This window comes from Peromyscus eremicus, chromosome 19 (genome assembly GCF_949786415.1).
Source record: "Peromyscus eremicus chromosome 19, PerEre_H2_v1, whole genome shotgun sequence".
In the NCBI taxonomy this organism is placed as follows: domain Eukaryota; kingdom Metazoa; phylum Chordata; class Mammalia; order Rodentia; family Cricetidae; genus Peromyscus; species Peromyscus eremicus.
This window is the reverse complement of record NC_081435.1, coordinates 44,298,100-44,313,178: the sequence shown is the minus strand read 5'-3', so window position 1 is coordinate 44,313,178 and position 15,079 is coordinate 44,298,100. Positions and strand designations below refer to the sequence as shown.

General features: G+C 43.4%; 1 protein-coding gene across 2 annotated transcripts in view; it reads right to left on the bottom strand.

The window, feature by feature from the left end:
- The window catches only part of Gramd2b (GRAM domain containing 2B), a 100,220-nt gene that overhangs the window by 56,928 nt on the left and 28,213 nt on the right, over nt 1-15,079 (bottom strand). Inside the window, exon 1 of one of the 2 annotated variants that reach the window (XM_059246104.1) lies at nt 13,703-13,923. The exons of the other annotated variant lie outside the window; for it this stretch is intronic. Coding sequence (XP_059102087.1) covers nt 13,703-13,785 — 83 coding nt within the window. The 5' untranslated portion in view covers nt 13,786-13,923. Of the gene's footprint in view, nt 1-13,702; nt 13,924-15,079 lie in introns of those variants that run through there. 2 annotated transcript variants of the gene reach the window in all.

The following is a 15,079-nucleotide window of genomic DNA, read 5'->3' as shown; positions in this document are numbered from 1 at the left end:
CGTGTGTCTGTGCACATAAGTGTAGGTTTCTGCAGAAGACAGAGGTATAAGATCTCTCTGGAACCAGAGTTAGAGATGGCTGTAAACCACCAGCCATAGGTGTTGAGAACTGAACTCCAGTCCTCCAGAAGGGCAGAATGTGTTCTTAACAGCCAGGCCATCTGTCCAGGCCCTCTACCTTATATTTTGAAGCAGGGTCTCTCACTGAGCCTGGAACCCACCAATTGGCTATAGTGGCTGGCTCCAGAGATTCTGTCTCTACCTCCCTAACACTGGGATTACAGGTGCACTCTGCGGCTTGTTCTCATGTGAGTGCTCATTATCTGAACTCAGACTGTCTTAGTTGGGGTTTCTATTGCTGTGAAGAGACACCATGACCACAGCAACTCTTATAAAGGAAAACATTTAATTGGGGTTGGCTTTCAGTTTCAGAGTTCAGAGGATTAGACCACTGTCATCATGGTAGGAAGCATGATGGCACTCAGACAGACATGGTACTAGAGAAGTAGCTGAGAATTCTTCATCTGTATGAGCAGGCAGCAGGAAGAGAGAGTGACACTGGGCCTGGCTTGAGCATCTGAAACCTCAAAACCCACACCCCTAGTGACACACTTCCTCCAATAAGGCCACACCTCCTAAAGCACCACTCCCTATGGGCCTATGGGAGCAATTTTCATTTTAACTACACAGAGGTTCTTATGCTTTCACGGCAAGTAAAATGGAAACTGTACAAATGGATACATCTCCCAGTCCCTTAAAATATTCTTAATGCTAATGCTATATCAGCATTTATCTGAGTATATCAAAAGAATTGAAAACCACTTAGAACAGAATAGCAATCATAAATACTTGCTGTTTTCAGGGGGGAATTAAATCTAGATCTGGATGTGTAGAAATTATTGTAAATATTGCCCAGAAACTGTCTTGTTGTTTTATAGTTACAACTTGTTTTTGATTTTTTAAAAAAATGATCTTATTTACAGAAAGGTTTAAAGGTATTTAAACTATTCTTGTCCACTTTATTCACCAAAATTGGCTTCAAACAACTTCAGGCTGTTTCCAGAACTTGAATTCTCTCTCAAAAGAAGAGGCTTTGCCAACCCTGTGGCTATTTGATCAGGCTTGGAAAGTAACTCTGCAAGATGGATTTTCAAAAGATTTTGTGAAACTGTGGCATTCTTGCTCAAGTTCTTGGGTTCCATTGGTGACTACTTTAAAACAGACAATATTTACATGCTCTTCAAACAAATCAGTCACAGCCCTCTAGAAAAACATTCTAGAAACATCTGTGCAAAGAAGAACCAAACTATGGGATTTATTTTACCGAGGTGGGGACTCTCTATGTAGCCCTGGCTGTCCTGGAACTTTCTTCATAGACCAGGCTGACCACAAAGAGACAGAAATCTGCCAGACTCTCCCTTTAGAGTGCTGGGATAAAAGGCATGTGCTACTCTGTCTGGCTTCAACTATAGGCTTTAAAATAGGGGATTTATGAATAACTACAGTGCACATCATAAAGCAGCAATGGAAAAATATTCACTTCTGTTCTGTCAGAGCAGAATGCAGGCAGATCTCTGAGTTCTTGGCCAGCCTGGTCAACATAGCAAGTTCCAGGACAGCCAGGGCTATGTAGACAAACTCTGTCTCAAAAACTAAAAGCAAACAAAAGACAATGAAGCCGGGCGGTGGTGGCGCACGCCTTTAATCCCAGCACTTGGGAGGCAGAGCCAGGCGGATCTCTGTGAGTTCGAGGCCAGCCTGGACTACCAAGTGAGTCCCAGAAAGGCGCAAAGCTACACAGAGAAACCCTGTCTCGAAAAACCAAAAAAAAAAAAAAAACAAAAACAAAAACAAAAACAAAAACAAAAAAAAAAAGACAATGAAGTGATAACTGGGACTGCTCAGTTGGGAACCTCCCCCTCCACTGGGCTCAGAAGTCCACGAGCTAAGGCCATGTGACAGCCATGTTCTGATGGTTTAGAACAGTGCAGTCACTGTGTGGGTAAAGAACTATGCTGCAGAGAAACTTGGGAGGAGTGGGGTGTGATAGCAATGTCTGCCACTCACTAAGCTCTGTGGTCCAGATGTGTGTGATCAGCCTTCAACCTCATGCAACCCCCAACCCAAGTGCAGAACTTCTTCTATCTGATCGTGCGCCACATGACGATGTTCTGGTCAATGAAACACTACATAGATCACAGTGGCCCATGAGACTGTAAAGGATCTAGAGGGCTCGGGAGATGTCGCAGTGGTTAAAGCACTTGCATTCAAGTATTAGGACTGGAGTTCAGATCCTTAGAACCCACGGAAATGCTGAGAAAGTACGGTGGGTGGCCTGTTATTCCAGCCTCGGAGGGCAGAGATAGGATCCTCAGCGCAAGCTGGCTGGAGAGGCTACAGTATTCGCAAGCTCTGGGTTTGATAGAGACCCCCAATTAAATAAGATGGAAGAATGATTGAGGATGATTCCAGACACCAACCTTGGGCCTCCACATGCATGGACACCCATGTGAATGTGCACTCACACATGTGTGTTCGCACACCTGCAAATACACACACACACACACATACACATGAGCATGGAAAAAAGAAAAAAAATGCTATAATGAGTTAAAATAATTCCTACTGACTAATTAAAATAATTCCCGTGACATTACAGCATTATAACATGGTATCGTGATGTCCTTTGTGTTTATGGTGATGTTGGTACAGAGTAAATAATTGTAGGGCCAACTGTACAAAAGCATAGTAATATTATTATAAGGTACACACTGTTCGACAACGAAAACAAACTTTTAAAAAAATATTTACTGCCATGCTTTTTATGCTTTCCAAATTTACTCTCATATATATATATATATATATATATATATATATATATATATATAAAAAGATCACTGTCAGTACGGCAGGTTACACCCCCTTTTTAACAAGTTCCTCGACTGCATCACTTTCTCTTGTGCTGGATTTAATCTTTTACTGTCTCCTTCACTAAGGCCCTGGGGGGCAACAGATTAGACCATTACAAGAACAAGCAAAAGGCTGGGTGTGCAGCAGTCTGCCGTAAGTACACTCTCGATGTCCACACCAAGGAAGAGTCCCCTAACAGCACCATTTCTCCAAATGTGTTCCCATCGTCGCACAACACAAGACTGGATGTCCACCTGAAATTCAGCGTTGTAAAGAAAACAAAACACTGGATAATGGCCTCACAGGACAACAGAATAAAAACATTTGCTTTATTCTGTTAGAAGAAGTGTGATATGCCCGAAGTGATGCCAAAGATCAGCAAGGAATTGGAGCGCCTTTTGTTGGATTTAACCCATGCACAAAACCTGGCAGGTCAAGGCTACGGATTCACAAGAGGAAGTGCCATGAGTCAGGGTGTGAGGATCCCGTGTCCTGGGTAAGAGCACAGGGCAACGGATGTGATAAAAACCAAGCGCTAACATTGAAAGAAGCTGGGTGCCACAGAAACACAGCACATGTGAATTTCTGCATCGAAAACGCCAAGCCAAAAGCCATCAAAGACTCCTCAGGGTCACATACCAGCTCGTCGTCGTATGCCACTGGAAGACTTTAAACCTTCTTAATTTTGACAGTTTACTTACTAAGTATTACATCTTTCTCCCACCTCCACCCCATAGTACGTCCCAGGCCCTTAGCATATACCAACACAGCTACAGTGTATGAAGTGCTGGGAAATGTCAGCCCTGGGCCAAGCGCACCTCTTACGGTCCCCATTTAAACTTCAAAGTGAGCTGATACAACATGGGTAATGAAATGGAGGCTCAGCTGCTCCGTACTTGGCCAGGGCCTTTCTTGTGGAATTGGTCTTCTCAACTTCTCCAGTTTATGACCCCCAGAAAGTTCTGACAGGAACCAGCTGTGATAAAGACACGCTGGCTCGCTGGCCCTCACCTTGGCTGACAGACTACTGAAACAATGGACTGCAAGAGACAGAATTTCCCTGGAATCTCGAGCTAGAGGAAGGTGTCTGAATCCCCGGGGCAGCCACGAGGGGACCTTGTCTCCCAGAAAGATGTGCAGTTTTCAGACCACTGTGCGGGAGACAACGGAGTGTAGTGAGGGGGTCAGTGATGAGTAGGGCCACAGCTTAGTTATGCAGATCTCTGAACCTTGATCCTGAACCTCAGGCCAGGCATCCAAAAGTGGACTGGGGTGGTGGTGGCATCCCTGGGGTCCTCTGTCTCTCTTCCTACTTTGGCAAATTTCCCTTTCCTGGTTTTCAGTATTAATTTGGCTCCCCACCCCCCTGGTTTTTCGAGACAGGGTCTCTCTGTGTAACAGCTCTGGCTGTCCTGGAACTCACTCTGTAGATCAGGCTGGCCTTGACCTCACTGAGATCCGCCTGCATCTGCCTCCCAAATGCTAAGATTAAAGGCATGCACCACCACCACCCAGCTTAATTTGGCTTTTTAAATTTAGCTTATGAGAAGAGGTGACTAAGCCTGGCTTTATAGCTCTATCAATCCATAGACTCTGACCCTAACTGCAGTAACAATCTTTTGAACTCACACCCCCAGCAAGAAACGACCCAGGGTATACAAATATATAAAATAGGCCGACAAGTGAAGCAGTGACTGATAATAAATCATAAAGAAATGTATTTTAAAACAATTTTTGCTATATGTATAATTTTACTATTTCTTAGTGATGGATGTGCTTGATTATTGTAATATAAAGGATTAAATTTTGGTTGAATATTTGATATAAGTACTACAAGGGATATCTTATAGAGTTGATAGACATCTTGATTTGATAATTGTCAATGCTGAGAATATTCCTTGGCACAAATTCAGCAGAAGTATGTTTGGGAGAATTTCAGACCCTGTATTAATCCCAAACAAAAATTGGCTGAACAATTTTTAAAAAAATATTTAAAATGTGTACATCACAGGCATGCAGTGCCATTAGAAGCCAAAAGAGGGCATCAGATTCCCCTTGAAACTAGAGTTACAGATGGCTGTAAGCTGCCATGTGGGTGCTGGGAATCAAACACTGGAAGAGCAGCCAGTGTCCTTGATACCCAGGCCGTTTCTCTGTAGTGGGGCCCCAAAACAGCTTGACCATACAGCTGCCTTGACAAGCTTAGAGGCCCAGACACAGCTTCTGTGACAGGCTTACCGGCAGGCAACACCCCTACCCAGGAAAAGCCTTAAGCTGATACCACCCAGGGAGGGCCTACATCTAAGGGGAAGTACCTGACATCCTAAACATTCTAACCATTAGATAAGGTTAGAAAAGATGGCCAGATGTCCCTGAGTCTCGCACACCCCTGTTTTTGTTTTATAGATACCGCTAGACAAATGTCAGCCAATCAGGGTCCTGAACACTGGAAATCTCCTCACCCCAACCACTGCTATGATAAAAACACTACCCACCTGGGCTCAGGGCTCTCTGCTCACACCACTTAATCAAACAGACAGAGGGACCAAGCTCAGAACTTGAAAATAAAGGCTCTTTGCTTTTACATATGGGATTCGGTCTCTGTGGTGGTCTTTTGGGGGTCCCCGTGATCTGGGCATAATACTCTCTAAGTCAGCAACTTAAAAACAGCAATTTTTTTTTTGTTTTGTTTTTTTGTTTTTCAAGACAGGGTTTTTCTGTGTAGCTTTGCGCCTTTCCTGGAACTCACTTGGTAGCCCAGGCTGGCCTTGAACTCACAGAGATCCGCCTGGCTCTGCCTCCCGAGTGCTGGGATTAAAGGCGAGCGCCACCACTGCCCGGCTCTAAAAACAGCAATTTTAAAAATCAAACATCCTAACATTATAATCCAGAGATATACTGATTTGATACAGGGCAGGGAATGATGGCAGGAAAATATTAAAAAGTCTGTTATCCATAATTAAACCGTTACATCCCTGTAAGAGCAGAAAACTTTGTATGTGCAGTGAAAATACCACAGTTTATAACAGAGAACAGTCTGGGATTATAACAGAGAACAGTCTGGGATCTGGGATGGCGTTTCAGGCAGTGTTTGCTGGCATGACGTGGTGAGACAGCGTGCACCCTACAACGTCTACTTGTTCTGCGCTCAGAATCAGGGCGGTACAGAAACCCACAATGCAACACGGCGAGGAACACCTCAGGTTCATTATGTGTTTGATTTTGAATTAACTGTGGCCATTTCATTCAGAAACCTGTGACTGTTGCCAAATTTTTCTTGACTCCCACATTCAGTAATATATCCCATATGTGGATTGCATCCCACAGTTTAAACAGTCAGGCTCCAGGAAGACCCAAAATCTCAACTCTGATTCTCTGGATAAACCAGCAATTTCCTGTGATATTAACCCAGCCATAGAGCTGATTTGGTTCACTACAGTTATTTTCAAACACTTTCAAACCAGAACATGTGTATCTTTATCATTCAATGTCTCACTACTGAGGATTGCCTTCCAACGTACTTTTTGCACTTTTTAATATACTATAATGTTTAATTCCTACCCCAAAGTTTAAACTAGCCACTGAAGTGGGGTTGTCGAATTTGATGACTTAGAGGTAGATGAACACACACACACACACACACACACACACACACACACGCACGCACGCACGTACTAGCACACACACACGGACAGAAGCATACACACTAGCACACACACATGGACAGAAGCATAACATATAATAGGTTCTTGTACTTCCTGGGAACTTCGAAAGTTCAAAGTAAAGCACTAGAGAAATCAAGTTGCACTTGGTTAGGACTGACTTTCTTCTCTTGTTTCCAATTCAGGACCACTCCCTCACTTTCTACTTTGACTGTCAAGTACACCCAACATTATCTTATGTAGCTTTAAAGGGCTTACAGAGCTGGTGGGATAGCTCAGCAGTAAAGCCTGCTGTCAACTCTGTGAAGTTTCCCTCTGACTCCATACACATGTCTCTCTCTCTCTCTCTCTCTCTCTCTCTCTCTCTCTCTCTCTCTCTCTCTCTCTCTCTCTCACACACACACACACACATAAATGTAGTAAAAGGAAAAATTAAGAACCATGAGAAGCTTAACTGAGGACGGGTGAGATGGTTTGGTTCTTGCCACCAAACTGAGGACCTGAGTTCGATCCCTAAGGATCTACACGGTAGGAGAGAACCAACTCCTCTGACCTGTACCCCTACACACACATGCATGCACACACACACACACACACACACACACACACACACACACACACACACGCATTAAGTTTTAAATGCAATAACAAATTTTAAAGCTCAGGAAAGCTTTATGGGCAACTTTTACTGCAAGTTACTCATTTTTACTTAAAGTTGAAATTTTTTTTTAAGATTTCATTTTATTTATGTATGAGTGTTTATCTGCATATATATAGATAGACATGCACCTATCTATCTGTCTATATATGCATATGTATAACACGTATGTGCCCTGTGCTTTCAGAGGCCAAAAGAGGACATCAGACTCCCTGGAAATGCTAGGAATTAAACCCAGGTCCTCTGGAAGAGCAGCAAATACTCTTAACTTTTGAGCCATCTTTCCAGCCCCTTGAACTTGAATTTAAAGTAAAAAAAAAAAAAAAGTGTCCCCAAAATAACTACTGAAAATACCAGAAAGCGTCCTTTGAAGGCAATGTTTCTATCATGCAATCTATTCTCCTGTTCTACTTACACATGGAGTTAAATAGATTTCTATAGTCTTATTTGTTTATTTATTTATTTATTTGGTGTAGGGGGGTCAAATCCAGGACCTTACGAATGTGGGGCAAGCCCTCTCCCACTGAGCTTAAATTAAAATCCGTATGTCTCAAGTTATTAAAGTTCAGATTTAAAAAGACAAATTGCATTAAAATGTATATTGCAAATGTAATTCATTATTCATTATTCAGGATATGATCCAAAATAACATTTGCTGAGAAATATATCTTCAGTTCTAGCCATTTGTTGAAACTTAGTAATAGTACCTTGACCACTACTAAATTAGGTCTATAATTTTAAGGAGCGAGTCATTTGATAATTTATCAAAAAAAAAAATGCTGAGCTATATGTGAACTATTCATGTAATGGTGCATGAAAATTCAGAATGAAAAATGTAACAAAAATAGTGAAAGCCAAGATAATAAAATACACAGTTAAATTATCCATTTTGGTTCAAAAAAAGGGGAAAACTGCACTTTTAAAAGTATTTTTTTTAATTTTTTTTTAAAGATTTATTTATTTATTATGTATACAGTGTTCTGTTTGCATGTATCCCTGCAAGCCAGAAGAGGGAGCCAGATCTCATTACAGATGGTTGTGAGCCACCATGTGGTTGCTGGGAATTGAACTCAGGACCTCTGGAAGAACAGCCAGTGTTCTTAACCTCTGAGCCATCTCTCTAGCCTTTAAAAATTATTTTTAATTGTGTGTGTCTGTGTGTGGGTATGCTCATAAGTGTGAGAGGAACTGCAGAGATAAGAAGCATCCGATGCCACTGGGGCTGGAGTTACAGGCAGTCGTGAGCTGCCTGAAGTAGGGAGCCAGAAATCAAGTCGGGGGTCCTTTGGAAGCGCAGTATGTGCTCTTAACTACCAAGGCATCGCTCCAGCCCCAGGTTCACTGCCTGCTAACAACAAATATGCAGCTTGGTGAGAAGAGAGTCAGTTGCCTCAATGTCTAGCACAATGACCGCAAAAGCAGTAGCTATGGGCAAGCAAACGTACCTAAAAATAGCTGACAGAAAGTGTGATTCAGACAATGAACATGTGGCGCTCCCCCTGACACAGTCAGGCTGAATGCAGGTAGAAGCTTGCCAGATTTCTTAATCAGGGAGCCACGGGTCTCCACCTCCCTAGCTCACCAGCAAACCATTCTTAAAAGTCACCATTTGTAGGTCACCTTGAATAAACTCCTGAGAAATTTAGTGTGTGTGTGTGTGTGGGGGGGGGGGGATGTAATCAGTTTATAACCCTTTCCCACTTAGGGGAAAGATACCCAAGAGCATCTAGTGGGTTGAGATTGCCAGCAATTGACGGCAGCCCTTGGTACAAGCTAACCCTTCAATAAGCAATGAATAATTATTATGCCAGCAACACTAAATTCCAACAACTGACGACATCTATACAAGGTGAGCACTGATAAGGAAGGAAGAGCTGTTTGTGGCTAGTGATAGGTAGAAGGTTGTACATGAAGGGAAACTGGAGTTGGTTTCTAGAGATAAAAGAGAAAGGAGAGAAAAAACTCTGTGTAAAGGAGCAGAGGGAGCTGGGATGGAGACAACTCAACTCTATTCTTTCTCTATAGTGTCTCCTCTGTTAGTTTTGTAAGAATATTTTCAAAATTTAATTTCTCTATTAATATTTCTGGTGCTGGGCCTCACACAGGCTATTCAAGCAGCCTCCTTCTGAGCTAACATTACCCCAATTTTTAAACTAAGAGTTTAAATGTATTTATTTTTCATTTTATGTGTACGGCATATGAGTGTTTTGCCTGCATGCACGGAATTGTACTGTGCATGTGTCCGGTGCCCCTGGAGGCCCGAAGAGGGCATCAGACCTTCTGGGACTGGAGTTATGGACGGTTGCAAGCTACCATGTAGGTGCTGGGAACCAAATTTGGGTTCTTTGCAAGAGCAGCCAGTGCTCTTAACCATCTCTCCAGCCCCCTTCATCAACACTTTAAAATGACTAATCATGACTGCATATATTTATGGGGCATACACACACACACACAAAATATGAAATGAGTAAATCAAACTAATTAACATATTCTGCACTTCACTACCTATCATTTTTTAGGAGGAGACATTTAATATTTTTCTACTTTGAAATGTACATTATTTATGTCACTTTAGTTACCTTGCTACCCAACATATCTCACATTTATTCTTAACATCTATCTGACATTCTGTCTTCTTTATTACAGGTTACACTCACTTTGTTTGTGCGTGTGCACACCACGGCACATGTGGAGGCCACAGGGCAACTTTTGGGAGGCAGTCATCTCTTTCTACTATGTGGGACCCAGGGATCCAACTCAGACCATCAGCTGACTTTACACTCTGCACTATCTCATCAGCCCTGAAACTCTGTGGCCTGATCAACAACTCCTCATTCCTTCCCACTCTGTACTCTGGCTAACTATCATTCTACTTCTATGATGTCATGCAGTATTTGTCATTCTGAGCTCGGCTTATTTCCCTTAGCATAATGTCTTCCTGGTTAATTCACATCCCAAATGACAGGACTTCCTGCCTTTTTGAAGCCAAATAGCATCCCCCTATACCACAGTTTCCACTGGGCGTATGGACTAGATTTTCTTCATCCCTTCATCCACTAATAGATAAAGGCTGATTCTATGGCTTAACTGTTGTGAGTAATTTGGGTATGGACATGGTGGTGCTCTGTGTTTCCTCTTTAATACAGGGTTGCTTAGTGTGACTCCCTCACTGTCAGTGATGTGCAGGTGGCTAATATTAGGAAAGGAGGTTGAGATGGTCTATGCGCATCCAGAATTAGAAGGACCTTAAAAGTTCGGCAGAAAACTCTGTGTTTTAGAGTAGGCTGTGGAGAGCCACTCTGGTGTACAGACTCCGGAACTAAGGCCCAGGGATGAATTACCATCCCGTGTTTCTATCTAGAGAGAGAGGATATGGGCAGGAATCTGAGCTGCTGTTGTATTAATCCTGCTTAGCTTCTCAGAGCTTCAACGCTCTTATCTGTAAAATGGAGTTACAATGATGCCCGTCTCATTTCTGTGTGCAAATGAGTGTGCAGGGTTGAGCATCTTCTCTCTCACATAGCAAGCGTTCTCAACAGTACCCACTATTATTACCTAGGAGGCTAGGCTCTGGGAAAGAAGGTGGTGCGGTTAGGATGCCATTCTAGTACTTTCCCACAAATGTTTACTGAGACACTTGGAAGCCCACAGAAGGAAGCATAAACATCTGGTAAGCTAAAATGATTCCAAGGGATATTATCACACTAGTACACCACGGCAACACTCCCTTCTTTAAGTAACTCGTATCCTGACACCAGAGCAAGAGTTGAGGAGCTCAAAAGAAAATGTCTAAAATCTAGATGGAAACAAAAGTGACTCTGGCAGGCTTAGAAAGTGCTGCCTTGTAGGGACAAAGAAGTTAGCAAATTCTGCCACATTTTACCAAAGATGGCAAGAGTTAAGACATCTCAACTACACGGAAGGTCCAGTTAGAGGTCAAACTTTTTACAGTACCTTGTCCACGTAACGTGGCAATGGCCACATTTGAGTCTTGCCCATTCTACCGCTCTTCTGAGTTCCAGAAGGACAGATGCAAAACCACGTTTATCTTTGAACTGACCACATGATTGGACAAATAGGCACTGCAGTACTTGTTAACCGAAATGAATTTGTGAAATGGATTATTCCAAATGAAAGGCTTGTGTGGGAGCTATGAGCTTTGGTATGGTCAGGCTTATTGTTTTCTATGAAAGCATTTCCCTAATATCTAAGAGTTGAATGAACAAAACTTATACCGATGCTGTGGTAGAGTTTCCAATCAATCTGAAGCACAGTCTTATCCGAGGATCTAGACACCCAGGACATGGAGATTTCAAAGCTTGGCAGCTGTTCAGTAGACTTGAGTCATTATTCTTTGTGTAACTGGAAGTACACTGCCTTGGGTCAATCTAGGACTAGGAATTTCAAGACCCAGGTTCCCTAGACCCCTTTGCCACTCAATGCTCTAGACACAATGTCTATATCATGGTGAAAGGATTATCCATACTGAGTTTTCTTTGGAGAAATAAAGTATACATAAACATGATAAACAGGTGTTACTTAATAGTTCATCTTTTTCTTAGATCTGAGTTCTTTATTTACTTTTGGGGTTTTTGAGACAGGGTTTTTCTATATAGCCCTGGCTGTCTTGGAACTTGCTATGTAGATCAGGCTGGCCTCGAACTCATGGAGATTCTCCTGCCTCTGCCTCCAGAGTGCTGGAATTGAAGGCATGTACCATCACACCCAGTCATAGATCTGAATTATTATTATACAGTTAGTATTTTATTTGGGGGTGAGAAAAAACACATTTTATGGGTGTTTTAGTTCTGTCACCATTTTCTCTTCATCAAAAGGAGTAGGAACTATACCACTTCTTGACCTTTCCAGTAAGATCAAGTGCAGGGTGAGCAACATTAGCTTAAGCTGCTGGACACTGGATGGCAAAGAAGAGAGAGGTCAGGGGAACAGAGACCTAGGAGACAGAATGGCCACAGCCTTGAAACCACAGACCATAGCAGCTAACAGTTCTTCTTCCCAAATTTCCATGTAAACTCAAATAATAGAATCCGGAGCAGTGGTCCTCAGACTTCCTAATGCTGAGACCCTTTAATACAGTTCCTCATGTTATGGTGACCCCCAACCACACAATTATTTTCATCGATACTTCGTAACTATAATTTTGCTACTGTTACGAATCGTAATGTAAGTGTCTGTGTTTTCGGATGGTTTTAGGCAACCCCTGTGAAAGGGTCGCTCCACCTCCAGAGGGGTCATGGCCCACAGGCTGAGAAATGCTGATCTAGAGCCTGCAGTCATGCTTGAAAGTCCTCACGTGCAACAGGGCTGTGATTCACAAACAGAACACCAGCAACAGCAAAACACCTATATGATAGTCATACAGGTTGAGTCTTCACTCTTAGAAACTATCATTGATAGTAGTATCAATAAAACATTCCAGGCTCACCAACAACTTAATAGCATGAAATAAAATTGGGCTTATTTAGATATTGATTGTGCCATTAGTTAATGTTGCAGTGATACATTCTGACACATTATGGTGACAGAGCAAATCAGCAAACAGTCAAAGATTCCTTTTTTTCTTTTAAAAAGAGGAACAAGAATAACAATCATTTAAAAGAACCACACCTCTAGATTATCAAACAAGCATTCAAAGTAGCACCAGAAAGGAAAGAGAGTACCCTTACAAGGCGTAAATCCTTGTGATGGAAATATTTGTTCTCAGTGCGAAGGATTTACAGGTCAGATAATGTTCAAATCCAATATGCACGGAAATGCTTTAAGAGTACAGACACAGCAGCATTTGAAGTGTTTTTGTCTTAGTACATATTTCAGTGTTCCTTCATGCTACTGTAAATAGTGTGTGTGTGTGTGTGTGTGTGTGTGTGTGTGTGTGTGTGTGTGTGTGTATAAGGGCACACAGACATGGAAGGAAAGTATACTTGTTTCCAACTACTTCTCTCTTAGGTAGAAACAGTGAAGAGGAACTCTGAGAGCCAGCCACGAGCTCTAAATCAAATAAAGTACACATTATTGTGAAAGCGATCAACACATGACATCCAGTAACCAGAGACACCTGAATCTTCCCAGAGATCAATCACAAATGGAAGAACTGAAGCAAATTTTAGCAAGGTTTCTTGACATGGCGCCAAGATTTGAGGAGTTTCCCCAGATCTCTTTTGGGAATTAGAAAACATCAATTATGCTTTCGGATCCAATAATTCTCATCACCACCGGATCGCAAAATAGACAATGCATCTTTAATGAGGGAAGGCAGGGAGAAAGAAAAGGAAAGAGTTGGAGAAGGGGGAGGGAGGGAGAGAAAGAGACATAGACAGACAGGCAGACAGACAGAGACCGACAGACAGAGACAGAGGAAGGCGGTCTCTACAGAAGTTTAGAAAGCCTTTCCCATCGGAACGCAAGCTAGCACTTCGGTCTGGACGCGTCCCCACCCCCAGAGGTCACTTACTGGACTGGGCCAACTTTGCCTTCTCTCTTGCCGAGCACTTTGGCGGGCTTGGCGTCCTCCACCTCTTGCTGGAGCTCAGTCATCGGGGCCGCGTCCCGGGCGTACCCCAGGACTTGGCTCCCTACTCGGGGCACCCCGCTCCCGGCCCTCTGGCGCCTTAGCCCTGCGCATCCAGGCGGCCGAGCTCCGGGGCCGCCAACCTGGACACGTTGGAGCGGGCGCGATTGGTCGGAGCCGGGCTGGAAGAGCCCAGAGGGAGGGAAGGGGAGGGTCGAAGCAAAGTGACAGCCCTTTTCCCCAACCCAGGAGGCAGAGGGAGAAGAGCAAATGGAAACCTGTTGAACTCGTCTTTCTGGGAGAGGACGCTAATTGGCCAAGCAGGTGAAACATTTGCCTAACAAGACAATGCAGTAGCCGCCTGCTGCTCTGGGTCTTCTCCCCCGAGGGTAATCCGGGGCGGGGGTGGGGTCGGGTCGGGTGGGGGATGGGGGTGAGGGTGGACTGGGCAGGAAGTGGACCGCACTGAGTGGTGCTGGCTCACACCAGTGCCCTGCGGGCCAGCCCACTGCCTCGCCTAAATTATCCACACAGGGTAGTCTCACTGGGGACAGCCTCTCGGTGCTAACGATAGAGCCCCTCGGTTTGTCAGGAGGGAACAAAAATAAGAAGTAGTCACTTTTTAAAACCCCGTCTAGTTCTTCAGTGGGTAAGAGATGGGAGAGGCAGCGAAACAACCTTTGAAACTTCCCTAACAATCTTGGTGGGTATGGTTTGGCGGAAGGACATTCCATTACCATGTCTGCATCTTCCACAAGCGCATGGGGTTTTATGTATATACGGATGGACATTTGGGGGCGTCCTACCTTCCGCGGTTCTGAAGGATGCTGGCTATGAACCGGTGACCAAGTGTCTGTTCAAGTCCCTGGTCTTCCATTCTTTCTGATGCTTGTCTAAAAGTTGACATGCTGGGTCACATGGTTCCATGTGTTTAAAGTTCCGTTTTGATGGGTAAGTATTCAGGTACACCCTTACAGCTGAATTAAAGAGTGCTAAAATACTCTTTAGCGTCTCAGATTAGCACTTCAGTGGTGTGGCTGTGAAGCAGAGCTAGGGGAGGTCATAGAAGTGGGGCTTGTGGGTAAAGTACCAGGAGTAAGGAACCTGCGTTGTTTTTACTTGCTAAGTTTTAATCACACCACCAAATGCTAATTGTTTATTCTTCCAGTTATTGTTTTTTTTTTTTTTAAATTTTATTACAAAAATGGCAAATAGGTAAAAATGTCGCACACAAAAATTAACCAGAACCAAAGTCTATACAGCTCAGTGAACTTCTCTGCGGTTAAAACTGGCATTCTGCCTGAGCAGCAGTGGGGCGCC